The 27,959-nt window shown below is 44.7% G+C and overlaps 1 protein-coding gene across 2 annotated transcripts in view; it reads right to left on the minus strand.

Annotated features, from left to right (window-relative positions):
- Positions 1 to 27,959, minus strand: part of ATAD3A (ATPase family AAA domain containing 3A) — a 33,691-nt gene that overhangs the window by 5,170 nt on the left and 562 nt on the right. For both annotated transcript variants that reach the window (XR_015062512.1, XM_085898819.1), the window contains exons 3-13: positions 20,627 to 20,728; positions 20,383 to 20,442; positions 16,784 to 16,853; positions 15,546 to 15,711; positions 10,979 to 11,048; positions 10,592 to 10,747; positions 4,396 to 4,452; positions 4,143 to 4,268; positions 621 to 745; positions 357 to 408; positions 9 to 79 (exon numbers count right to left, since the gene is read on the minus strand). Coding sequence is in view for 1 of the 2 variants with exons in the window: in XM_085898819.1 (XP_085754945.1) it covers positions 9 to 79; positions 357 to 408; positions 621 to 745; positions 4,143 to 4,268; positions 4,396 to 4,452; positions 10,592 to 10,747; positions 10,979 to 11,048; positions 15,546 to 15,711; positions 16,784 to 16,853; positions 20,383 to 20,442; positions 20,627 to 20,728 (1,055 nt within the window). In the remaining variant the exon portion in view is untranslated. The remainder of the gene's footprint in view (positions 1 to 8; positions 80 to 356; positions 409 to 620; positions 746 to 4,142; positions 4,269 to 4,395; positions 4,453 to 10,591; positions 10,748 to 10,978; positions 11,049 to 15,545; positions 15,712 to 16,783; positions 16,854 to 20,382; positions 20,443 to 20,626; positions 20,729 to 27,959) is intronic.

A 27,959-nucleotide genomic window follows, 5' to 3' on the forward strand; every position in this document is an offset into this window, starting at 1 on the left:
CCCCTTACTTCTTGCTCTGCTCCCCAGTGCGGTAGAGAAAGGCGTTGAGCGTAGCACGCAGATCCTCACTGATTCGCTCCTGGAAGGCAAGAGAAATCGATGAACATAATATATACTCTCGGATCAAAACAAAAGCAAACATTTATTTGGGAGGCCAAAACTCTGTTCCTTCACTCCAACAACTCAATCCCACACTATGAAGGGCAGTATTATGCTTTGCACGAGCAATAAGGGTCAAGTCTGGAAAGAAACGCCACTAAAACCAAATTGCTCGAAGCATGGCACATGCAGCCATTACCCTGATAACACTGATCTCAAAGTGAACAACCACGTGCACAGGTAAAATAGGGAAATACCGTTGCTCTCTTTCTCAGGAAGGCATCAGCTTCATCCACAAACAACAACAACCTGGGAGAGAGACGCAGTCGACATGTAGCTCGAAAGTTATGGCCTTGCATAAACTTGCTCGAGATGAATCCTAACATCTTTGGCCGTTTCATATTTGCAAGTGTAAAAATAAAAATAAAAAAAGAAGAAAAATCAAAGGGCAAACTTGTTTTTAGAGCTACTCAAAATAAAATGGAACGTTTCACAAATATAATCTGAAAATTATGGTGTACCCCTGTCTGCTGGTGGATGCCCAGTCGAAAACCTTGTGCATGGCAGTGACGCCATCCCTGCCCATGGGTGCCACATCTCCACCAGTCATGATGGCGTAGTCCATCCCCGAGTGTGTAGCTAGTTTCTGATAGAAAGTAGGGGGTTTTGGGGGGGGGGTGGATGGGTCAGGTGGTCAGGACATCCTCTATATTTGATCTGGGGAAGAGGAGGAAATCTTTAACTTAGTTTAGCCACAAACATGCGTGCAACACTCCATGATGGGGGCTGCACACATGCTGCACAAGGCTTGTTGACGTGATTCATGCATGCCATGAGTAGCAACGTTATTACTGCTCGGTTAAAGAGCCTTCGAGCGGCGATTTAGAACCAACAAGATACACGGTGACATCGTAATGCATCTCAAATAAACTTGTTTTCTTAGTCATCTATATGTACATACAAGAAGCAGTGCGTGCGTCCGTACGAGTTCCACCCATTGGTTGGACAGTTTACCTGACTCGACCCACAATTTCTATATTTTACCCTTTAAAACCCCTTTAGCACCCTTTCTCTCAAGCAATGCTTTTGCTGCGGAGGTTACTCAGGTCTGCCATTATTTCCGATCATTTTCTCGTAAAATTGACGGGCTCCTGTGAAGCCGGTGATAGCATGATAGTGGAGCAGAAAGTGTTGCATATTCCACTGTTTCGACGTGGGAATGCCCGTTTGCTTTTAGGAGCGGAAGGAGGATGAGAGTAAAGATTAGACAGCTTTTGAAAGGAGGATTTTGAGGCTTTGTAGTTGGAGTGGGTGGAGGAGAGAGAGCAAGGATAGGACAGAGTTGGAAGGGAAAGGCTGAGTTTTTTTTGTTGAAGAGTTGTCAGATTGTGTGTGTGTGTGTGTGTGTGTGTGTGTGTGTGTGTGTGCGTGTGTGTGTGTGTGTGTGTGTAGGTGTGGGGAGGGGGGAAGGGTGACACAATCACCCTCCGGGTATTGTGCTTCGCTAGCTTCCTCCAAAATATGCAACCTTTCGTGAAAAGAACAATCATATTTGATTACACTGAACAACAAAAATTTTTTACTGGAGATGTGTAAAGTGATTTAGACTAATTTGGGTACGTTGATTTCAAAAATCATAACCGTTTTGCTGTATCACGTCAGGATTTTCAGTAACAGAAATATTCCCATTGCCTAGAAGTCAGGATTTCAATGAAATTTACAAAAATTCATTTATTCATTTATTTCATCATGAATGCTTCAAAATTATAGAAATTACAGAAAAACTCCACTAGAATGTAATTAAAAATGCTTTAGGCATTTGGCTTTGCGTTTGTGCTGCTCTGTGTCAGTTTCACGATGCAGGAACCAGCAGAAATCGCCCATCATGTTCGGGTTGTGCCGCCCTTAGTAACGCGTCTCCATGAGTGAAATCTCTTGGTGGAATCGCTCGCCGTGCTCGTCCGAGACTGCTCCCAAGTTGTCAGGGAAGAAGTTCAGGTGCTGGTGTAGGAAATGGATTTTCAGGGACATCCTGGAGCCAAGTTTCCTGAAGGACTCCAGCAGCTGCTGCACTATTTCTTCATAGTTGTCCGCGCGCTCGTTCCCCAAGAAGTTGTCCGTCACAGCTTTGAAGCTCCTCCACGCTGCCAGCTCTTTGGGGTTTAGAGTTGTCGGAAAAGTTTCGTCCTTCATAATCTGTCGGATTTGCGGTCCAACAAAGACACCAGCCTTGATCTTGTCCTCCGACAAGGTGTTGCCAAACTTTTCCTTGAGGTATAAAAACCCACGCCCATTCAGATCCATTGCCCGTACAAAACTTTTCATCAAGCCGAGCTTTATGTGGAGTGGTGGAAGGAAAACCTTGGCTGGGTCGACAAGGGCGACATGCTTCACGTTGTGTCGACCAGGTACATGCTCTTTTTCGCTCTTCCCAATCTTTCTTCGTCCAGTGATTCTTGTCATCTCTGCTAACCCAGAGACAAAGAAAGCACATGTATTTCGTGTAGCCTGACTGCAGGCCTAACAACAGCGCCACCACTTTCAAGTCTCCGCAGATGTGCCAGTTGAAGTCATTGTACTTGATGGAATCAAGCAGCTGCCGCATAGTCTCATAGGTCTCTGGCATGCCGAGCACGTGGGCCAGTGGGACTGATGGTTTCTCGTTGCCATTCTGGAGCAAAACAGCCTTCAAGCTGTTCTTCCCCGAGTCGATGAAGAGGCGCCAGTCTGCAGGATCGTGATCACACCCAAGTTCTTTCAACAGACCGTTGATGTCACTGCAGAATGTCATCGTGTCTTCCATCTCAAAGAACTCAGCCATGTCTCTGTGACGTGCTCTGAACAAGGATATCTTGGTGTTAGGTTCAAGTAGATTCCACTGCTGCAGCCTTGATCCAAGCAGCTCTGCCTTCGCCTTTGACAGCGAGAGATCTCTTACAAGATCATTTAAGTCTCCTGGTTCAGAAGGTGTGATTCTTGAGTGTCGGGTTCAAAAGGTTCATCATCACCATCCTCTTCACCACTGCTTACAGCTATGTTCTGATCAGCTGGAGGTGTTGGAACGGGGTTCTCGTCATCATGAGGCACAGGTTTACGAGCAGAGACGCAGTCAGCGTACTTGATGTGACCTTTATTCTTCTTGTTGAAGCCGGCGATGCTTGTGCAGCAGAAATAACAATCATCATGATGATTCTGTGGCTCACGCCATATCATGGGCACCGTAAATGGCATGCTCGCGCGCTTGCCCACCAACCACTGAGTCAAGGTTGTGTGACAGCTTGTGCAGCAGATGTGTGGTGCCCAGCTCTGTTCTTGGTCCCCCACCTTACACCCGAAGTAGTGAAAGTAGGCGGCCTTCATTTTCACTGCTGTAGATATACTTCGCTGTTGATCTTTTTTGGTATACCGACCACAGACATAACAGAAGTTGTCAGGATGATTGGTACAGGAACGCCTACTCATCTTTATCTGAAAGAAAGAAATATAACACAAGTTAACAACAATTGTACGAAATAGACATGTTAAAGACATATGTAAATTTCATTGAAATCCTGACTTCTAGGCAATGGGAATATTTCTGTTCCTGAAAATCCTGACGTGATACAGCAAAACGGTTATGATTTTTGAAATCAGCGTACCCAAATTAGTCTTAATCACTTTACACATCTCCAGTAAAAAAAAATTTTTGAAATTTGTTGTTCAGTGTTATTCAAGATATTTCTTCACTTCATGTCAAATTCATATAAAGCCGCTCGGGTCGTGAACAGAATTGAAAGGAAATCGAGGTCGTCCCATGGCCAACTACGACGATGTCCATTCTCAACCGCCTCGACCACCTCATCACAGTGACAAAATGGGTGTCTCCTTCAGCCTATTCCCACCGATAGATATTTGATCTCGTATGTCGACTACCTTCAAACGCACTCGTGACAATCAAATTGGTGTGCTGGGAAAATAGGATGCGCTGGTCTATTGCAATACTTTGATTTGGAAATAAGGAACAGCCCGAAAATTTACAAGATTAACACGAGAGACGCACACACCTTGGCGAAGAGGGTTTTGCCCGTTCCAGGGGGGCCGTACATCATGATGTTCCGGTACAGGCCCTTGTTCCTTTTGGTGTTGCGTGTGGCTATCGCAATGTCCCTGACTTGCGATTCGAGCTTTGGCTGCAATAAATAAACAAACAAAGTGCAAATTCGAAAAATATATTTGACATTGTGACGTAACTCGAGTTGAAAAATGTTTGATTGCACTTCAGTGGTTGCATCATCACAATCTTGGATGGCAACTTACACTGAGGACAACTCCTTCCAAAGCATCCAGGGGCTTGCTGAAGAGACGCCTGCCCACCTGGCAAGAAAATATTGAAAGTGACTCAGAAATGAAAAAGTATATTTCACCATTTATGATTGATTACAAGGTGAAATTTTTAAAGTGGCAGTCTCTGCAATGAGCTCTTAAAGCTATGTTTGAAATATTATAATGTGGTTCTCTCAACAAACCACAAAGAGCCAAACAGGGCTTTTAACCACAGCATTATGGAATATGCCTCGTTACTATTAGCTCCCGAGAATTTGGCAAGATGGCCGAGATGTATGTACACAATCGGCTTTAAGCTGTCTAGCCTGGGTTTGAATCTTGATCCAGCTATAAACTGTAATTCTGGGCATCCTGTCTGCCGGCATTAGTTGGTGGATGTTAAAAATCCCATGGTGTCCTTTGCAAAGGGTGGGCAAGCAATTACTGATTGAGTAGGCAAGCTTCCTGAACAAGTTACACATTCTTGCCATAACCAGCAGGGGGCATTGTATCAGCAGTGCTGTCACAACCCCAAACCAATGATGCGATTATTTCCACGGTTCCAAATGGGTGCCGGCGGTGGTCTCTGGGGTGCTGGGGCCGGCGAATTGCATGGTGCGGACTGATGGTGGGGATGTGTGGAAGCGGCACGTGGACCAGATGCATGATCGCTGTTCAGCGTCACCCCCCCACCACACCTCCCCGAGCCGAACGTTGCGGGGCCCCCACCAGTAGTCTCGCCGGCACCTGACGTTGTATCGCCGGGGCTGGCTGGGCCGGCGCCGAGGGGGTCTTCGCCTGATGCCGTCCTACCCGGGGACGTCGAGCAGGCTGGGCAGTCGGGGGTAGCTGGTGTTGCGGAAAGTGCGAGTCCGGCGAGGGTGTCACCTCGACCGAGCCGGGAGGCATCTGAGCCTGGACTGTCTGGTGGCGCTGCCCGTCCGAGGCGGGTCAGGGTGCGGCCGCGGTACTTGGAGGATTATGAGTGTTGATGGGTTTCCGATGGTCATGTTGTGATTATCCGTTCGTTATGTGACGGGTCATTTTACGGGGGGACGAGTGTGCTGCGTCACGTGATTGGGTTTTCGTATATCATGCCTCGCCCGCTAGGGGTGGTAAGTGTGCTTTGCACGCGTGGGTTCGAATCCCATCCTCGTCGCCAACTAGTGTGTACGAGGTGCGGTGGGACGCAAGAAGCACGCGGGCCACCATCTACTCCGCTTTATTGCGCGACCAGAAGCACAGTCTTACCACCCCTAGCGGGCGAGGCATGATATACGAAAACCCAATCACGTGACACAGCACACAAACCAGCAGCCTTGTGCTTTACCTCCCTTCAGCCCTTGTTGGTGCAATGGAGACCAGGGGATAAAAAAAAAATCATCATCATTAGTTGCCATGAAATAAAGGACCAGGGCCTGAAACTTGGCCAATGGAGGCAAGCTGGTGAAAAGTCAGCATTCCTATCTCCATTCGTAATCCCCAGTAGAATACAGACAACTCCCTCCATTTCCTTGCCCAGGTGCAGGTTGCTTAACTCAACTCCACTCTTTCATTCTTCTGTTTTTATACCTTTAGAACACCTTAACTCAACACATTTATATACTTCCCTACAAGCTTCCAAAGTCATCAGTGCCTCATATCTAATTCGATGCAGATCTTTGATGCCTTCAATTCCTCACAACTTCATATTCATGGTTCTACAATCCGTGAACAATTGCTTTTATGCAACTCCTTTAAACCAACCATTCCTTTCATGCCATGAGGCATATAGGGTTGCCAAGGCAGTTTCATTTTGGCTAAGGAGCACAACCCTGGATGGGTTGTCACTCCGACGTACAATATTCAAATGGCTCATTACCCCCATTAAGGAGATACTCATTTTGCCGACCTTGGAAAGATGACAGGATGCGTCAACCCACCTGGTGTTATTTCAACGGCTCGACAGGGGCTCAAACTCAAGATCCTAAGATCTTAAGCAAAACACCAAAACCGTTAATACAAACACCAGGCATACATACAGTCATGGCTAAAAATATTGGCACCCTTGCACTTTTTTTCAAATAATGCACCGTTTCTTCCAGAAAATTGTTGAAATTAAAAAGTCTTTTGGTATCCACATATTATGTATTTCTTTGGTTTGCAGTGGAACAAGACAAAAAAAAGCTGAAAAAAAATTCCTAAATCTTCACTTATTCCACACAGAAATCCTAAAATGGCCCAGATAATATGATTGGCACCTTTTAGAAGTTCAAAAATAATTTGATTTCAAGCAGGTGATTCTCCTTTACTTTGGAATTGAACTCACCTGTGGCGTTGCAGGTGCCTGCAATATAAAAATCTCTCATTCAACCGGTTTGAATGGAGAAAAGGAGTCATTCTGCTGTTTTGTGTCACTATGTGTACCACAATGAGCATGGAGAAAATAAAACCAGAGAAATGTCTGAGGAGGTCAGACACAAGATTGTAGCCAAGCATGGACAACCTCAAGGCTACATCTCCATCTGCAGAGACCTTGATGTTCCTGTGCCCACCGTATGCAATGTTATCAGGAAGTTTAAGGCCCGTGGCACTGCAGCCAACCTCCCTGGACGTGGCCGCAAGAGAAAATTTGATCGAAGATTGCAGCGAAGGATTGTTCAAATGGTGGAGAAAGCACCTCGATCAACTGCCAAACAGATTCAAGCTGACCTTCAGAGACAAGGTACGATGATTTCAACTTGCACCATCCGTCGCCAACTCGATGAAAGGAGGTTCAATGGTAGGAGACGACAGAGACACAGAGAGAAGAGAGACAGACATAAGAAAGCCTGCCTGGAGTTTGCCAAAACACACCTGAACAAGCCAAAATCCCGGGAGAATGTCCTGTGGACAGATGAGACCAAATTACAGCTTTTTGGTAAAGCACATCACCTCAGTTTACAGAAAATAAAATGAAGCCTACAGAGGAAAGAACACCATCCATGCAGTCAAACATGGAGGAGGTTCAGTGTTGATTTGGGGTTGCTGTGCTGCCTCTGTCACTGGGTGCCTGGCATCATGAAATCAGATTACCAAGGCATTTTGGAGCGCAATGTTCAACCCAGTGTCAGAAGGCTGAGTCTTCGTTGAAGGTCTTGCAGCAGGAAAATGACCCCAAGCACACTTCAAAAAGCACCCAGGAATGGTTCAAGACAAAATGCTGGACTGTTCTGAAGTGGCCAGCAATGAGTCAGGTCAGGTCAGGTATGGGAGCATGCGCCGGAGCAGCGCGTTGCTGCGTCCACTTTCTGCCGGTACTCCAGGGGCCTCCGTCTGGCCACCCCATCTCCTTGAGGTACCTGGTCGGCCCATTGGCCTCCTCCACTCACAAGGCTCCCTCGCTGAGTGAATCTGGTGAGCAGGATCAGCATCGAGAAAACGAGCAACATATTGATACAGCCGCAGCTGACGCTCACGGACTATGCAGGTAACAAATCTCATTTGAGTCTCTCTCAGCAACCGCTCGTTGGACACAAAGTCCGACCAGCGATAGCCAAGGATTCTCCAAAGAGACCTGGTACCAAAGGAATTAAGGCTCCATCTCAGATCCCTGGTCAGAGTTGAAGTCTCACATCCATAGAGCAAGACTGGAAGCACCAAGGACCTGAAGACTCAGACTTTCGTCCTCCTGCACAGGTACCGATAGCACCACACCCCGTCATCAGGTGAATCTATGACTCCCCAGGCCCGACCCAGACGTCGGTTGACCTCTGACTCACAGCCAGCAGAGACATGAATATCATTGCCAAGGTAAGTGAATCTCTCAGTGATCTCAACATCCTCACCACAAACAGGTACAGACAGGATAGCAGCATCCAAGATGTCATTGAAAGTCTGTATCTTAGTTTTGACCCAAGAAACCCACAATCTTAGCAGCTCTGTCTTCTCAAGAAGAACCTGGAGGGCCCCCAAAATGATATCCAGTCTCAGCAAAGATGACTGCATCATCTGTGATATCAAGGTCAGAGATCTTGACATTCCCAAATGATGCACCACAGCTTGATCTCTCCAACATCCTCCCCAGAATCCAGTCCATACAAGTGCTGAAGAGTGTGGGGGCTGGTACACACCCCTGACAAACTCCAGTAACAACTGAAAATAAGTCAGAGATGGTACCACCACATCGCACTCTCAGTTCCAGAGTAGAGTTCAGACATCAGATTGATCAGTTTTGGTGGCACCCACAAAGACAAAGAATCCTCAAGAGGACATCCCAATTCAATAAATCAAACGTTTTACAGAGATCAACATAAGCTGCAAGCAGCCCCTGCTGAAACTCTTGTCTGCATTCGGTGAGGACCCGAAGGGCAAGGATATGGTCAATTGTTGACCTCTTTGGTGGAAAGCCTGACTGCTCTGGGTGCTGGTACTCAAGCAGATGGTGATGAACCCTTTCAAAAATTATCTGAGCAAGACCTTGCCCGGCACTGAGAGCAGTGTCACCCCTCGGTAGTTGTTGCAGTCCTGGCGATCATGCTTCCCTTTCCAGAGAGGGACAACAAGGCCCCTCTTCCAGTCAGTTGGTATGATGCCTGTGTTCCAGGCAGAGCACAGAACTGCATGCAACGACATGAGTACAGCATTTCCACCAGCCTTGAGAAGTTCAGCATGAATTCCATAGATCCCTGGAACTTTACCCCCATTTCAACCAGTTCACCACATCCTGTGTTTCCACAAATGAAGGTGGATCATAGTTGATTGGAGGGTCAATAATAGGGATAGTAACACCCCTGATATCCAACTCAACAGCTGGTGGATCAGCCTGGTACACCCACTCAAAGTAACCGGCCCAGCTGGCCTTCACTTCGGACTCTTCTGTCAAGACCAAACCACCCTCCTCTCAAATTGCAGTACACTGAGGGATGGGCTTGGAGGAACGCAATGCGTGAATTCCCCTGTAAGCAGGAAAAGAATCAGTTGACCACAGGTGATGCTCTACCCCCTCACAGATTCCTCGTATGTAGGCCTCCTTGTCCATCCTTAGTGCACGTACAGCTTTACACATAAGCTCCCTGAACAGCTCAGCTCTGCCATTCAGCCTGACCCTGTGACTATGGTCAATGGTATCCAGTGTCCCTTGAAAGACAAAATTCTTCATCGCCCTACTGTGAGTTCCAACACATCTACCGGCAACATCAAGAATGGTGGGCTTGAAGGCACTCCACAACTCTTCAGGATTCCCCAAAGCATTCAGACCCCCCCAAAACCCCACTCAGCCCATTCGCAAACTCCTCAGCTATCCTCTCATCATTGAGCTTGCCAAAATCCAGCCGAGACTGGGATGGTACCATTCTCCCGGAACTCTATTCATTCTCCCGGAACCTCGACCAGAAGTAAAAATAACAGCAATACCCTTGGATGCTCAACTTGTGGAATAATGATACTGAGGAGGATGTCAACGTGGGATGGAATCAGAATAATGTACCAATGAACCAATGTTATAACAAACACCTATGTTGGGAGGCAACAGGTCAGGTCAGCAATGAGTCCAGATCTAAATCCCATTGAACACCTGGTAGGGAGATCTGAAAACAAAAAAAAACAGGGGGAGGTGGGAGAAAGCACCCTTTAAATCTGAGAAAACTGGAGCAGTTTGTACAAGAAGAGTGGACCAAACTGCCAGTACAGGTGTAGGAAGCTTATTCATGGCTATAGAAAGCGTTTGACTGCAGTTATTTTGTCCATACCAAAGGCTGTGCTACCAAATATCAAGTTGAGGATGTCAATAATTTTGGAAATATCATTTATTTTTATTTTCTGATTTAAAAGGATATATTAAGTTCTGAAACAAAAACAAAGGTTCAGTAATATTAACAGAGAAATAGAGAATTTTGGAGACCAAATACTTTTGTCAATTTCAACTTATTTTTAGAGAAAATTGTGAGTTATTTGAAAAAAAAAATGCAAGGGTGCCAATATTTTTGGCCACACGACTACATGTAGCTCTTTTTGTCCAGCATTATCAGTATCCATATACGTTTTCCACAAAAACATTTAAAGCATTATTTGTGCGTGCACATCTTGTGAGCTTGCTCTGCCTCCACTGCCCCACTTTTTCTTCTACCCTCTGTCACTTTGCTCTTCCATGACCAGAGACTGTCGAAAATGTTTTAGAAAGCAACGAACTAAACAAATGAACAGAAACCCAGGATTTATACATAACATTCACCGTGATCGGATGCTTCAGCGTCTCAAGCAGAGTGATGCGAGATGTGTCACGCACGAGCGCCGGCTTGCCCAGCCTCGCCTCGACGTAGCGCGCTGCTACCCCTGTGGTGTTCTTCGCAGTGTATACACCAACAGCAAGCAGCGTCAGCCCAGCTACCTGCAGGAACACTTCTACAGTCACTCCCCTACTCAGCGAACACAAGTCCAACTCAAATTGTTAACTGTGCATTGTAGACGAGTCCAATTGAAGGAAACTCTCTCTTCCAATTTCCTTACACTGAGTTTGCAGATACAAGCAGAAAGCAAAACTGGCAAACAATGAGATTTGATGACCAAACATTATTTGGAGTGTGAAAAGAAAGTCAGAGGATAGGAAAACAAGACTCACCGCTGCAGTCACTTTGTCCCAGTCAGATATGAAAGCTCGAAAGCCTTCCCCAAACACGGTCCCAGCAGTTCTTTTGGACCAAGAGGAAGAATTAAAAGATGTAACAATTTTTTTTTCAAAATATACAAACATCAGACAACTCATCCTAATTTTTAGAAAACAAAGTAATTTTATTTGGCATGGCTAATGGGTCCTGCACTGCACAGAGGCAGCTTTTAAATCACAAGCTTTTCCATACTTACATGAAGAAATACTAGTTTAGCATTATAATCAGACGTACAATATTTTTAGTTCCCTTCGTGTCCAGCCTTTTTGGTTGCTGGTTGCATCATTGCTTCGGGGTGTGGCTATGCCACTGATGCAGTGCCCCCATTACCAGTCCACTGGTGCTCATTTCAGCGACCTCAGAATGATGACTGTCTGATTTATAATGCTCAACCACTAAGACAACGCCAGGCTTCATATCTTTAGTTGATATACTCATATTCCATTGAGGTAAGGATGGATGGACAGAGACAAAATGAAATGAAAGTTCAAAATAAATAAATATATAAATATATATATATATATATATATATATATATATATATATATATATATATATATATATATATATATATATATGGGTCATTCAAGAGAAGCAAAGTTGCATTATTTAAATGCCAATAAACTTTGAAAAAATTTGTAGTTCAAAGTGTCGGGGACGCAGTGAACAAGCTCAGAGCTCCAAGCATGTGAACACCGGCAACTCGTACGAATAAATGCATTACTTTAAATAAATGAAGCATTTTAAAAGTATAATGTTGAGTGGTGGGATGGGAAGGGGGAGAGACAAAATATATTTCCTCCCTCTTCCCCATCACCACCCCCCTTATCAAAATATTTTAGAGCCAAAGACACGTCCATTCCATTGTCATCAGGAGTTTCACCCCTCGCTGGGAAGAATACATAATATCTAGAAACTAGGAGTTCAACGTTAAAATTTTGTGCAGAACTCCCCTGAGCAAGTTATACAAGAAGTAAACTAGAGAGTTCAAACACCTTACCCCATGCAGCCTTGAGAAAAAGGACATGGGAAGAGAGCCAGCCCTGAAAGCATGAGCGGCAAATTTGATTGGTCGAGATGGCGTAAAATGGCACAATATATTTGTCCAAGGAATGCAAAACGAGATAGTTTTGAAAGTGGCAACAAGGCGATTTGTATTCTGCAGTGTTCAAGTATAAAATTAAATTGAAATAAGAGACTTTGAAGGTTGTAGAAAAAAAAATAATTTTTTTTTGGAAGTTTACCATTGTTAATGCAACGTCTTTTACACCACCTTATGTAACACCGTTAAATTCGTTCTTTGTGTCCATTCTGATGTCCTTAAAACAGTAAGTTTCCTGTTTGGAATGATTTTCAGCTTTGTTTGACTGCCAGACAGTATAATGTTAAAATATTATATATATATATATATATATATATATATATATATATATATATATATATATATATATATAATATAAATAAAAATATAATCGCACCCATATCTGAAGTAAGTGGTGCAGTTTAAAATAAATAAATAAATAAATAAATAAAGTTCTGTTTGTGCACATGGGTACGTGGGCACACATCGAAAAACTGCAAATGCCAACTTGCGACTGGTTATCCCCGCACGGAGGGTTGGAAAGGTTGTTCTTCATTTTTACGAACAGAAGGATGGATGAAAGGAAGGACCAAATATTGAAGCAGCTACACCACTTAAAAATTATCTTAATCCTCTGTTCGCATGCACGATCGGGATGAGATTCCACACAATTTGCCAAATTTAGAGCCAAAGAACTGCTAAACTGCACGTTCATGTTCAGATTCATGTTCTGCAGTGTTCAAATTATATAATTAAATTGAAAGTAGGTTGTTCCTTGGTCCTAGACCGACATCTGTCGACAAACAAAGTGAACCAATTGCTTCAACCAAGCTTTTTGCTTCGCACGTGGGGTAACAACAATACTGGTCAAATAATTAAGGGCAAAACCAATGTGGTAGCCCCCATAATCACATGTGCTGTGGAAAAAGAGGTGAATAATTATGTTCCTTGTGAAGGAGAACATCAAACTAGCTGTAATTCACAGGAGACGTGGATTAAAATTTGGTGATGCACATCCTTCATGTAATTGGGTGTTTCAATGGTGCAGCGAGTTCATAAATGGCTGTGAATCTATGAGCGATCTTGAGCATCCAAACTTGTAACCGACTGCTGTCACACAAGCAAACATTAATAGTGTTTGTCGCTTAGTTTGGAAGAATCACCAGATTACTATCGTAGTGGGGCAGATAACAGCAATTTTTGAGAGGAATCATGCAAATGATGATACAAGCATCAAATTTGGCACATTTGTTCTCCAGGGGATTCTAATCAAATCTGCCTGATTGGTCATTTGAAAATCCAAATTTTGAAAAATTTGAAAAAAAAAAAAAAAAACTTCAAAAAAGTCAAGATCACAAATCTATGTTGGATGCTGACTGAGATTGATGAATGTTTCAGAAACATCATTAAAGACGTTCCAAGTCTGCCATGCAGTTTTCTTCCCTTTACCACGGAAGGCAGACACGACGTCACATCCGGTGAACGCATGGAAGTATGGGATCCCTCGAGCTTTCTCAGGCCCTATTGCAGAAACTACCTCATGGACTGGAATCCATCGCGCCTTGGCTCCTTGACCAAAGGCAATCCACATGTTCTCAAGACATAGTTCCTGTAAGGATGGCAGTGCAGATATTGCTATGACTAGTACGTCTGCGTCATTAGCCTTCATGATAATGGACTTGCTACGATCCGTCGTTGCATCCCTGGCGTGTACAAATATTCGAGTGTCAGCTTCTTCATGACAACATGGAGACACAGCATCCAGTGACTTCCTTGTGTTGCTAATGGCATCTTCTCCTTTTGTGACAATGATTGTGCTTGTCGTCTGTGCTTCACACATCTTTTCCGCAAGGAAGTGAAACAGCTCAGTCTTGTTGCTGTCATCTCGAAGAAAGCTTCTGCAGTTACTTGGGGTCTTACTGGTTCCTGTCACTCTTCTTCTGATTCCTTGCCCCCTTTTCGACCTTGCCTCGGACTTCAGACTTGACTTCTGGTGCACATCAAACACTACGTCCACCCTCTCGTACCTGGCACCATAGGATTCCACCTTTGGGATGATGTCTTCTTTAGCATAGTCATCAAATATCTTTGAAGTGCGTGGACGTAGGGCATTGATAAGTGCTGAGCCATCAATGATGACTGCATCTCCCCTTGGTTCTCTGTCTGGGATGTTCACTTGCGCTTCAAGAATTTCAGCCAACTGTGACTTCAAATTTTTTTGAAGTTTTTTTTTCTTCAAATTTCTCTAAATTTGGATTTTCAAATGGCCAATCGGGCAGATTTGATCAGAAAGCCCTGCAGAACAGAAATGCCAAATTTGATGCTTGTATCATAATTTGCACGATTTTTCTACTATCTACTACACTATCGGTGAAAATGCAGAAGAATTGGAAGTCAGGGCTGGAAGTGTGATTCAGAGCTTCGGTAAAGCTACTGGACTGAAAAGATGATTTGTTGAAGAAGATTGTTGCAAGTGATGACACCTGGGTTCATCGTTTCATGGCAGATTCAAAATGAGTTGACTTCCTTCGTCCCCACAACCCTCTAAAAAAATGAAGGTTAAATAAATCAGCCGGTGAAGCTCACGGTATGTTTTGGGACTCCATTCGTTTAATTCAAGTGGAATTTCTTGAAGAGGGGAAACTGTCGATGCGAAGTAGGACAATGACTTGCGATGCGATCAAGTGAGACGAGCAACATGCAGACGACGGTCGGGTATGCTGTCTGAGCGCGACTTCATTGCAGAATAACGCTTACCTTCAAAATGGCAAATATTACCAAAGCTGCTCTAACAGAGGATGGGTTGGAAAGTTTGAAGTCATCTCCCATTCAGTGCAGACTTAATCATCTTGTGATAAACATCTCTTTGGACAACTCAAAATTATAAATGGCTGCCATCAAGTCAATGAATGATGAAGACGTGTTTTCACGTCCTCATCATTGATAAACAAATATGTACACGCTGATGGAATCAAGACGCTAACACATCGGTGGTATAAGTGTGTACGTAAGACAGGGGAATACTGTACCTTGAAAAATATGTGACGCTTCAACTTCCCCATACCTTTTGATTTTCCAGAATCCAAAGTCCACATCAACATTGAACTCTTCTCATACACATAGAAAGGACCATTCCTGTGCTAAACTTCCCAGTGCGGTTCCATTCCTTCATTTGTAATACTGGTACATACTTTAATACCCAGGTACACGAAATGGAGGCTTGAATAATGCTTTGGGAACCCTTTTATTTTTAAATGAAGCCCAAATTACCCCAAAGACAATATCAACCTGGGCAAAGGATTGAGGCTGTGTCTTTTTTGTAAAATTATGGGCAAAACTTGTGCAATTATTTATTTTGCAAGATTCAAGAAGAAAAGACAAGAGGACAAACAAGTGGGTATGGTGATTAAACAGATCAGCAAGGTCAACCGAGGACCCACCGGATAGACTCGAGCACCGTTTGTCGGTGCTCTGCAGCCTTTAAACGAATCTGCTCGCGCACCAGGTCAGCGTTTTCACGTTCCGCTTGAGCACGTGCACGCGCCTCAGCCTCCACTTGCAGCATTTCGTTGTGGTGTCGTAGCTGCAGCTCGTGCTCGATAGTTGCTGAAGGGAAAGAGAAAGTGCAACGAGATGGAAAAAATCAAAGAGCAATGACCAAAGGATCCTCACCAGTCTGGTACAAAATATGGGAGGCAGGATAGCAAATGCTCTACTTACAAGACTCGTATAGCTTCCACTTTACAATTGGGAAGTTCAAAGATCAATAAAATAAAATAAAAATCCAAAATAGAGGAATGAGCTTGGATGAGAATGGAAATGCTCCAGCTTCCTATTATAGTCAAACTTTTTTTTGTTTCTGCAATTTCAACATGCAGCACAGAACATATTGCCTGGTAATGTGTGGATATATTTGCGTCAACATTGCAGACAGGTTGGCGGTCTATCTTCCACTGCCTCCTTTCTGGTCTTGCACCTTCTGCTCTTTCAGTGCCCGACCCCCGATTTTCTCAGGTTTTTACAGGGTGCATATGGTCTACCATGTTCTGGTGAAACTACTTTAATCTAGGCTCACGATTCGCTTCCACCCATTTGTTCCTCCTTTTTTCACACCTGTGGAATCAACTCACACATTCTCTTAAATCTCATTCTTCCGTTATGCTGTTGATGTGGTCATTGTAACGCCACTGAGAAGTCACAGGCACCTACTGACAAAGATCCTATTTGAGTGGTAGCTGACCTGTACGTTTGCCCAGACTTATGAAGCTCAAAGCTTGGTTGTAATCGTTCGACGACGCACCGAGTCAGGCACGACGAACACCATACGTACACCAAAGGGAAGGAAACCCCGAAGGTGTGCACGTATCCCACCACTCCCGACATTGACAGTTTGCTTCAGTGTATATCTTGTCCATCCTGTGTGCGTCCTCCCCTACCCCTCTTTCCTCCCCACGTCCCTCATTTGTCCAAGTTTCCTTCTGTTTTATCATTCAACCCTGCTGTTGGTGCCCCACCACCCCGGCCCTCAACTCTCTCTAATATTCCATTTGTTGTGTGGTGTTCTGATCCGTTGAGTGTTCTAGCTCTTCCACGTGCCTCAACTTTGTCTACAAAAAAAACAAACAGGATAACCCGATACAGTTAGATCACGATGTTATGTCCCAGACAATCCACCTACCCTTTCTCATGGCTTCCTGCTTCTGTACAGATTCCTCTTGTCTTCGCAAGTTCTCGTCATTGAGTGCTTTCTGAAAACAAGAAGAAAAAAAAACAAACAAAAATAACTCAGAAAACCCAGTTACTGCTGCTGATAAAGGAGTCGTCATCTGTATGCAGCACGTGGCTGCAGTGAGCACAAGTTCTTGGATAGGAGGGGTGTGGTGTTGCTGTTTATGCAGTGCCCCAAGTAGATGTGGCATTTTAGACGCAAGGTATCTCTGGGTCGCTTTGGGAGATCGATTGGCTATTTCCATGGTCTGTTAGAGCATGTCGTGCCGTAGGTCAGAGAAGGAATTTGTTGAGGGTTCCAACAATAATTTGCTCTCTCTTTGTAAAGGACACCATGGGATCTTTAACGTCAACCAACTAATGCCAGCAGATGGGAGTCAAAAACGCCCAGTTTAATGTCCATCCGAGTTCGGAATCTTGTCCCGAGCACACATGCGCAGAGAGGAGTAAGGTCATTTTTCTCGTTTGCCTGTCTGGCAGTCAAACAAAATTGAAAACCATTCCAAACAGGAAGCTTGCTGTTATAGGGGCATCATAAAGGACACAAACAACAGATATGAATAACTTATTCATTTGTCTGCAGCATAAGGATGTGTGGTAGCATCATTGGCTGGGGGTGTAGCAGCTCCGTTGATGCAATGCCCTCTGAAGGTTAGGGCAGGAATGTGGAATTTGGCCATGGTGCCGGTGTGGAAGAAAAATAATTAATGTACATTCATTTATTCTCAATTATATTCACTTGTTGTTTTTTAATTTAACACTGTATAAAATAAGGTTTTACCTTTGTACTGGAGTTGAATTAACTGTCAGTAAAACTTCCCTTTTCCCTGACAGTCTTTTGACCTCCATAGGGATATAAATTAATATACAAGTAAAGTTGAATTGTATCTTACTATGGAAAAGGTCTTGCTCGTTGCAGAGAAACAGGCTGACCTGGTTGTTAACACTGCAAACTTTTGCCTTGTGCTTATCAGTCCTTCCCATAGTTGAAATGCCAAATGTCTCACCCTCCCATTATTTGGATGTCAAACAAGTAGAAGAGGGATTGCTTCAGGCTTCTTGTTCGTGAAGTTCATTTGAATGCTTCTTTGAATCATTGAATGTTCTTCCGCCGTATATGCGAAATTAAAGATTCTCTTTTGTATGCGTGAACCTGAGTGGAAATTGAGTTATTTTCCACCACAACGGCAGTAGCTCACCTACTTTTCGCAAAGGACACCATGGGATGCTTAACATCCATCCGAGGGGTAGCACACACACATTGATGAATCACCCTGCCTGTGAAACACCGGGATGACAATTTATAGCTCGGTTGAGATTCAAACATGGGCGAGACAGCTTCGAGGCGTGTGTGCATACCTCTAAGCCATCCTGTCAGCCCTCAGGATGAACAACTTAACTTAAGTGTTAAATAAGGTGGTGCATAAATGGCAGCAAACTTCTGAAAAAAGTAGATTTTTTTTTCATTTTTTTTCTTAGTCTTTAAAATCTTTATTTCAATTATATACTTGCATATTGAAGAACACAAATCATCTTGTTGCCACTTCCAAAAACCTCTGGTTTAGCAGTATTTGGACAAAATGTTATGCCATCTCGACCAATCCAATTTGCCGCTCACGCGCTCAGTGTTTGGGAATGTCGAGATTCAGACAAAAATCACAGCTCGTAGGAAATGTAGATCGTGCTTGGAAAAGCAAAGCAAGAGTTTAAAAGACACATCCCGTGTCCATTTTCTCAAGACTGCGCGGGGTAAGGTGTTCTATGAACTCTCTAGTTACCCTCGCCGAAGAATTTGGAGAGGGTATTGCATTTGGGTCCGTTTGTTTGTCTGTCTGTCCGCATAGAACTTTTGTGTTTATCTCCGCAACTGCTTGTGGGAGGGAGACGAAATTTTCACCATTGGTGCGACTTATGCAGAATGTTTTAATGATAATTATGATGTCATGGGTCATGTGGTGTGGCAGCCATATTGTAAAAACGGAAAAAACTTTGGACCTCTATCTCTGAAACCGCACCAAGGAAACAATTGAAACTTGGCACGTAGCAAGTACTCCTCATGAGGAATGAGAGTGATTTGTTTTTAAAAAGTCATAGCTGCCCTCGTTATGCCATCATAATTGCAGATGTGGAACGCCACATCCAATCAGCATGAACATTTTTGAGGGTCATCTAGGGACAAAATGTTCCACAGAAAAAAAAAATCATGACGTCATCGGTCAAGTGATTTGGCAGCCATTTTTTTATTATTATTTTTTTTTAAACCTTCAAAAATCTTCTTCTCTGAAGTGGCTCAACACATCGAGGCGAAACTTAACAGGTATGACCGCCTGTCCATAAGGAACAAAAGTTTCACACATATGATGCCATTGGTCACATGGTTTGGCAGACATTGGATTTACCCTAAAACTTCGAAAAATCTTCTCCAGAAAGGCTGGACAAATTGAGGGGAAACGTCAAACAAGAGTTCCCCAAGCCATAGGTGTACAAATGGCACATAGCAAGTACTCCTCATGGTGAATGAGTATGGTATTTTTATGATGTCATAGGTGCCTTCATTATGACGTCATAATTGCATATGTAGAACGCTACATCCGATCAGTATAAAAAAATTTGAGGGTCATCTCGGGATAAAATGGTCCACAAAATTATTTTTGTTAACATCATCGGTCACGTGATTCGGCAGCCATATTGTTTGTTTTTTGTTTTTTAAACGTTCAAAAATCTTCTTCTCTGAAATGGCTGAAAAGATTTAGGCGAAACTTTACACACATGACCACCTATCCATGAGGAACAAAAGGGTCACACATATGACATCATAGGTCACATGGTTTGGCAGCCATATTGGATTTACCCTAAAACCTATAAAAAAAAAATACACCACTCAAAAGAAGTCCTGGCGAGGATTTGCAATCACCGATTGCTCTTTTTCTTGTTTTGTCTTGATCAGAGTGAAAATGAAGGTAAGCATACATTGTTGCAGTGTTTGTAAGAGTAATGTTGATCGCTTGTACATTCAGCAGGAATGTTTCAAAAACATTTAATTCTCCTCGAAGAACTCTACAATTAGATTTTAATCAGGATCAATTCCCACTTTTCATCCCAAAATGTAAAGAGCACTGCAAAATGCAATGAATACAAGGCAGCGCAGTCTGCTGCCATTGCATGTCAAAGTGGGATTATAAATCTTGCTTGGCGTAATCAAGGACAGGAATAATAATAATAATAATAATATATCCTAAAGTGATTTCCAAACTCTGTGTCATTCTGCACAACATGTTAAGTCACCAACCTGTTTGCTCCACAACAGTAAAAGGCAATGGAAACAACATGGTATTGGTTAAGAGCAAAGAAAGGAATGAATAAGCAGCAATCAGTGGAATTATTCCAAAAACAATTTTTTGAAGCCGTCGGCGAGTTATCACCACCATATCAAAAATAAGAAAAACCTGCTTTTGGATTGTTCGTTTGTGCACCGAATGGCACTCGTTGCAAAGGTTTCACAAAAAACGTTCTTCCCCCACACGTACTCGCTGCTCACATTGGTCATACCTGTTGTTTCAGCTGGTCGTCGTATCTTTGCCGAGCCAAGCGGTCTTGGTACTGCGCCCTCTATGGAGACCATGGCAAAAATCACATTTTCGAATTGCAATACTCATTGTAACCTAGTTTTAGAATAAAGTGGAGCAAATATAATGAATGCACTCAGCACTGGACTGTAAGCAAGGACATCACCGTTTTGTGAAAGACCACGATGCAGGGTCCGTTAATCTGCATATCCCATTGTTTGCCCTACCGCTTGTTGTTGCTTCGTCTCCTCCTGCAGAATTTTTCTTTTCTCATCGCCTTGAATACGCAACTGATCGCCTTTCACATGTTCAAACGTAACCTCATATTCCTGTCAACATAGATATGATGAGAATAAGGTGATGTGGGCAACACAGACAATGTTTGATTTCACATGTTGATTATATTAAAAAATAAAATAAAAAATTTCACGGTTATGTTTTCATATCTCAAAAAGGTTATGGGCGGATTCAGACAAAACTTGGTGGACAGGTTGCGTGTGTGACAAGGATGAATCAATCTGATATCGGTGAAGATCCAGATCCGGAGACGAGAATTTTTTAATTGATTCTTCACCATTGACAGATGGGGCCAAAGAGAATATCTAGCACAATATCTCAAAAAGTTGTGGACAAGACAACCTTCCTGAACCACTCAACGTAACCAGGAAAGGAAAACCTACTCGTGCAAAATGTAGACAAAATGATGCATTTGAATGTGGGCAGTGTTAACGGGTGTGTGGAAATCAGCATTGCTTGTTTGCACTTTTCTTGGCCAAACTGCTCGTCACAGTTCTATTGGCCATCAAAATATGTCGTGGGCATCACATGATGTCGGATTACAGCCGCACACGACACAATTTGCCATTATTAAGCCTTTTCCGATTTAGCTTCTTTTCCATTCTCAGGAAAACATTTGATCCTCACGGATACACAGAAAATGAACGGTGTGATTTGCACTAATGACATCAAGGGGAAGTTGGCAATTGGATTGCACAAGTGAGGCAGAGTGAATTTGGTGAAATAACATGATGTATGTGTACTTTAGCTCTTTGTACTAGTTTGGAAATTTGGGTTATGTGAAAAAAAAAAGAAGCTTCCTAAGCCCTTTATCAAATTTATTGGAGTTCTTATGAAGCACTTTATGGTTGGGTGGATGAGGGAATTGTAGTAGATGTCATATATCTAGAGTTTCAGAAGGAATTTGATAAGGTACCACGTAGAAGGTTGTTAGCCAAAGTGAAGGTTTGTGGACTGCCTGATCAGGTAGCCAACTGGAATGGAAGCTGGCTTCGTGATAGGAAGCAAAGAGTGGCTGTGAGTGGGAGGACGTCAGTAGTGGGGTACTTCAGAGATCAGTTGTAGAACCATTATCAGCACCCGTTGGACTGACCGTAGTCCAAAACGGGGGCTTATGGACTTGGTCTCGATTTTTGTGTCCGTGCGTGCGTCCACAACGATATCTCGGACAAGAATGGACCGATTTTATTCGTACTTGGCACAAAGTCAACACATGATGATGTATGTAAGCACGTCGTTTTGTTTCGCGGTGCAATCAAAGATGGCCGACTGGTGGACATTTTAGTTGTTAACCCCCCCCCCCAAAAAAACAGTGTCGAACACTTCCTCAACCATTCCTTGGGCGTGCATTTGTCGAGGCGTCGATCACCCTTTACTGAGGCATGAAGACGTCGATGTACTTGAGAGAAAATTGTTTATTATCTATCAATACATGCGGCCGCACGGAGAGCAGGAAACACTAGGAACACCAATTAGCAATTGAGGTTACCGGGTGAGTGCTCTGCTCAAATGGTCGAGTCATTCCCTCATATATATATATATATATATATATATATATATATATATATATATATATATATATATATATATATATATATATATATATAATATCAAACAAATTTCATAACATAATCGTCCTTCCTATCATCCCAGGACCAGCTGTTTACCAATTGAGACTACCACCCTCTGCTCTAACTGCAGTACACCGAGGGATGGGCTTGGATGAACGCAATGCACGAATTCTCTTGTAAGCAGGACGAGAATCACCTGTCCACAGGTGATGCTCTACCCCCTCACAGATTCCTCGCACATAGGCCTCTTTGTCCACCCTTAGTGCACGTACAGTTTTACGCCTCAGCTCCCTGAACAGCTCAGCTCTGCCATTCAGGCTGGCCCTGCCCCTCTGGTCAATGGTATCCAGCGTCCCTTGAGAGACAAAATTCTTCTTTGCCCTACGATGAGTTCCAAGACATCCACCGGCAACATCAAGGAAGGTGGTCTTGAAGGCACTCCACAACTCTTCAGGACCTCGCAAAACACCCAGACCCCCAAATCTCCACTCAGCATGTTCGCAAACTCCTCAGCTACTCTCTCATCCTTAAGCTTGCCAACATCCAGCCTAGGCTGGGATGGTACCATTCTCCTGGATTTAAGGTGTAACTTCAGAGTTGCAACAACAAGCTGGTGGTCAATATTGAGGAACTGAACACTCCGGTAGACCCTGCAGTTCTGGATCATCCTCCAGCGACCATCAACGAGAACATGGTCAATCTCCTTTGCCACACCGCCAGCGTTGGAATACCAAGTCCAGCGATGAGCTTGTGGGCGCTGAAACCATGAACCAGCCACCCTAAGTCCATGACTTCTTGCAAAGTCAAGGAACTTGGTGATATTCTGGTTCACAGTTCCTGACCCATGGGGACCAACACACGTCTCATAACCATCCCTATCAGTTCCATCGATGCATTGAAATTCCCCAAGACTAGAAGTGTACCTTGTCTGGGGCACTGATCAACCAGACTCGAGCGTGGTGTAGAATGCATCCTTCACGGTGAGATCAGTCGCCTCAGTCAGAGCATAAACAGAGACCAGGGAAATGACACCCAAGGATGACGAATCCTTAGTCTCATAATACGCTCATTGACCAGTTTTACCTCAATTATTAATGGAATCAGCTTATTGGACACAGCTACAACAACTCCTTGGGAATGGTAACTATCAGAGCGACCAGACCAATAGTAGATGTAACCACCTACTATTAACCCAAGGAGACCGTTAACCCAAGGTTAACCCAAGGAGACCGCCGTCTGGTGGACGACACGTCAGCACCACTCCAACACACTCTCCCGCAATCTGACCCAGGGATGTTACCCCGTGGTTTCCCTCCTATCATCAAAGATTGGGGGTCCCCGAAGGCTTTGCCCCAATCCCGTCATCCGGTGAGCTGCCCTGCGAAGGGAAGCTGCACAGGAGGTCCTCCCACGGAGTGGGTTTTCAGATTTCTTTGCGTTTTTGTGTTTTGCGGAATGAAGGGTTTTACGGTGGCCAGAGTGCAAATCCTTCCACCAACCTCCTAATAAGAAGTAACCCAACTGCAGGAGGAAGTCCGCAGACACAGTTCGGCACTAGATATGGATGGCCGTTGGATCACAAGGAGCTCCTCCGCCCTTTGATAGGTTTTGTTTTTAATCCTGCTGGGTGTCTATATCTAAACACCCTCCTCACCACAAAACCTGGTGGGGGAGACAGTTTAGTCGCCAACAACCCGACCATGGAACAGGTTAGTACAGGTTTACATGATACCTGTAGCAAGTCACAGATCTAATGTGGCCTGACCTGACACCAGTACTGTATGGCATATATCCAGTACGTCAAAAGTTTGGACACACCGACTCATTCAAGGGTTTTTCTTCATTTTTACTATTTTCTACATTTTATAATACTAGTGAAGACATCAAAACTATGAAATAACACATATGGAATTATGTAGTAACCAAAAAGGTGTTAAATAAATCAAAATATATTTTATATTCATCAAGGTAGTCACCCTTTGTCTTGATGACAGCTTTGCACACTCTTGGCATTCTCTCAACCAGCTTCATGAGGTTGTCACCTGGAATGCTTTTCCATTAACAGGTGTGCCTTGTTAAAAGTTAATTTGTGGAATTTCTTTCCTTCATAATGCATTTGAGCCAATCAGTTGTGTTATGACAAGGTAGGGTTGGTATGCAGTAAATGGCCCTATTTGGGAAAAGACCATTATTTTGTCTGTACTGTATTAGTCTATATTATGGCAAGAACAACTCAACCAAGCAAAGAGAAACGACAGTCCATCATTACTTTAAGACATGAAGGTCAGTCAATCCAGAAAATTTCAAGAACTTTGAAAGTTTCTTCAAGTGCAGTGGCAAAAACCATCAAGTGCTATGATGAAACTGGCTCTCATGAGGACCACCACAGGTAAGGAAGACCCAGAGTTACCTTTACTGCAGAAGATAAGTATTGTTACGGATTCGCACCCGCCGGCGTGCTGACGGCCACGTAACTCGAATCGCGGCACGTCGCCCACCGGACGGACAATCCAGTCGTGACCCTCTCGGACTAACGCCGGGAACCAGTCACGGGTGGACCTTTCGGTCTCACCGCGATCGAGCCAATCAGCCCCCGCGTGGGATAGGGTTGCTCGCCAAATTCGACCTACCTAAGTACCCACGCGGAGGGTAGACCGGGCGATCGCACCTCGCCGCAGGTCGACTTCGGACACGGGCCACTTAAGCGACCCGTTCCGTACTATCAGAATAACCGAGCGGTGTTATCGTCGACCTCGACGGTTCGATTAATTATCGGGCGTATTCAGCCCACTTCCAACCCTTTACGTGAAGCAAGATGAGGATTCAATGGGAGAAATGACGAAGCGAAGCGGGAAACAGTTCAACACAAAGCACATTTATTCGCGGCACACGGGAAGCACACATATACAATTCCACCAAAAGCACACAGAAAAGAAAAACACAATTCCATTTACACAAAAAGCAAATATAAAAGCGAAAACACAATGCAGAGCTAATACCGACTACCGAGCACACGGCAACACTTATACAATTCTACTTCACAGACGGCGCCGACAACACATACCCAAAACCAAGGAAAAGAATACCCTCAAGGATGAGGCGGGCCTGAGGCCGAGACCGGGTCGGCCTACCCGTCTGGTGATGAGACGCGGAGCGGCGATGGCGCCCCAACCCCGCGGGCCTCGCGGGCAGTGTCTGGTAGGGGGTGGGAAAGGGGCCCCCTTGGTCGCACTATCTCAGCGCGGGGGGAAACAGGAGGGGGTTGCTGATGCTCGGGGTATAGAGGATTCTTATTGTCCCGCGACGAGCGTCTCCACCTCGGCCAGGTCGCGCTGTAGGCCTCCCTGGGGTGCAGCTCCCTGCATGACGCGAGCACCCCCTCGTCTGCCCTCGCCGCCTCTCCACAGCTCCGTCCCCTCCGTTCCGACTCCAACGCACACGACGACCAGCTCCTTCTTGCCAACTCCACCGCCCGCGAAGTCTTGACTCTCTGTCCCCTCTCGACTCTCCTACTCACTTACTCTCCTACTCACTTACTCTCCTACTCACTTCTCTCCTACTCTCCTGACTGACGAACACGGTCCTTTTATCAGCCCCGTAGCTTCGCCCTCTCCTCTTTGACCCCCTCCCTTCGACCTTTCACCTCGCTCCCCATTGGCCCGAGAAAAAGTGGGCGTGAATGCTTTTTGATCCATAAATTTGCATATATCGATCGCCCTGGGGGCGGGGCAAATTCGCCCCTCGCTCACCGATTGGACGGCAAAAAGTGGGCGTGTGTCGTTTTTGATCCATTTTTGAAGCACAAAATCCGTGATTTTGTACACGCTGTTCGGCGCGCGCCCTGCACGAGTCCAACACCGGTACCCACAGGCGGCGCAAGAACGGTGGCGATGCGACGGTTGCGAGGTGTGACGTGAAGGTCATGGCGGTTGTGGTGAAGCGGTGGTTGGTGGTGGTAACAATGGCGGTTGGTCCAAATTAAAGATAGTAAAAGAAAAACGGCTATCCTGAAGAGTCGCAGCACGCATGAATGACATGTATTCCCACTAGACAACGGGTTTGGGCCTAACTACACATGTACTTACCGAGATACCTCACCTAAGGGACCTGAATGGTGGTTTGCGAATTTGGTAACCACAACAGTATATTAGAGTTACCAGCCTCAGAAATTGACAATTAACTGCACCTTAGATTTCAGCCCAAGTAAATGCTTCTCAGAGTTCAAGTAACAGACACATCTCAATATCAACTGTTCAGAGGAGACTGCGTGAATCAGGCCTTCATGGTCGAATTGCCGCAAAGAAACCACTACGGAAGGAGACCAACGAGAAGAAGAGACTTGCTTGGGCCAAGAAACATGAGCAATGGACATTGGACCAGTGGAAATCTTTCCTTTGGTCTGACGAGTCCAAATTTGAATTTTTTGTTCCAACCGCCTTGTCTTTGTGAGACGCAGAGAAGGTGAACGGATGATCTCTGCATGTGTGGTACCCACCATGAAGCATGGAGGAGGAGGTGTGATGGCGTGGGGGTGCTTTGTTGGTGACACTGTTGGCGATTTATTTTGAATTCAAGGCACACTTAACCAGCATGGCCACCACAGCATTCTGCAGTGAGACACCATCCCATCTGGTGCGCGCTTAGTGGGACCATCATTTGTTTTTCAACAGGACAATGACCCAAAACACACCTCTAGGCTGTGTAAGGGCTATTTGACCAAGAAGGAGAGTGATGGAGTGCTGCATCAGATGACTTGGCCTCCACAATCACACAACCTAAACCCAATTGAGATGGTTTGGGAAGAGTTGGACCACAGAGTGAAGGAAAGGCAGCCAACAAGTGCTCAGCATTTGTGGGAACTCCTTCAAGACTGTTGGAAAAGTATTCCAGGTGACTACCTCGTGAAGCTGGTTGGGAGAATGCCAAGAGTGTGCAAAGCTGTCATCAAGACAAAGGGTGGCTACTTTGAAGAATCTAAAATATAACACATACCTTGATGTTTAACACTTTTTTGGTTACTACAAGATTCCATGTGTGTTGTTTCACAGTTTTGATGTCTTCACTATTATTCTACAATGTATAAATTAGTAAAAAAAATAAAGAAAAACCCTTGAATGAGTAGGTGTGTCCAAACTTTTGACTGCGACTTGAGCTCTCCCCACAATTCATCTCATGCTCCAGGAGAAAGACAAACCACTGAAAGATTTCGCTTCGCTGTGATTCCAATGGGGGGTAAACACATTTTTGCTTCCTGTTGATAAAACATATCATTTATATTGTACATAAATACGAGTCTTGACACAGTGTCGTATTTAAGCCAAAAATTTCCTTGTGATTTTAACACAAATTGATGTCGCGAGGAGCCCACTGGGGCACGGCCGACGTCAGAGAGGCGCCCGCTGGGACGATCGACGTCACAGAGGCGCCCGCTGGGACGATCGACGTCACAGAGGCGCCCGCTGGGACGATCGACGTCACAGAGGCGCCCGCTGGGACGATCGACGTCACAGAGGCGCCCGCTGGGACGATCGACGTCACAGAGGCGCCCGCTGGGACGATCGACGGCACAGAGGCGCCCGCTGGGACGATCGACGTCACAGAGGCGCCCGCTGGGACGATCGACGTCACAGAGGCACCCGCTGGGACGATCGACGTCACAGAGGCGCCCGCTGGGACACGGCCGACGTCACAG

The sequence above is a fragment of the Eptatretus burgeri genome, chromosome 10 (genome assembly GCF_056783735.1).
Source record: "Eptatretus burgeri isolate ZD-2024b chromosome 10, Ebu_testis_v1, whole genome shotgun sequence".
Classification (NCBI taxonomy): domain Eukaryota; kingdom Metazoa; phylum Chordata; class Myxini; order Myxiniformes; family Myxinidae; genus Eptatretus; species Eptatretus burgeri.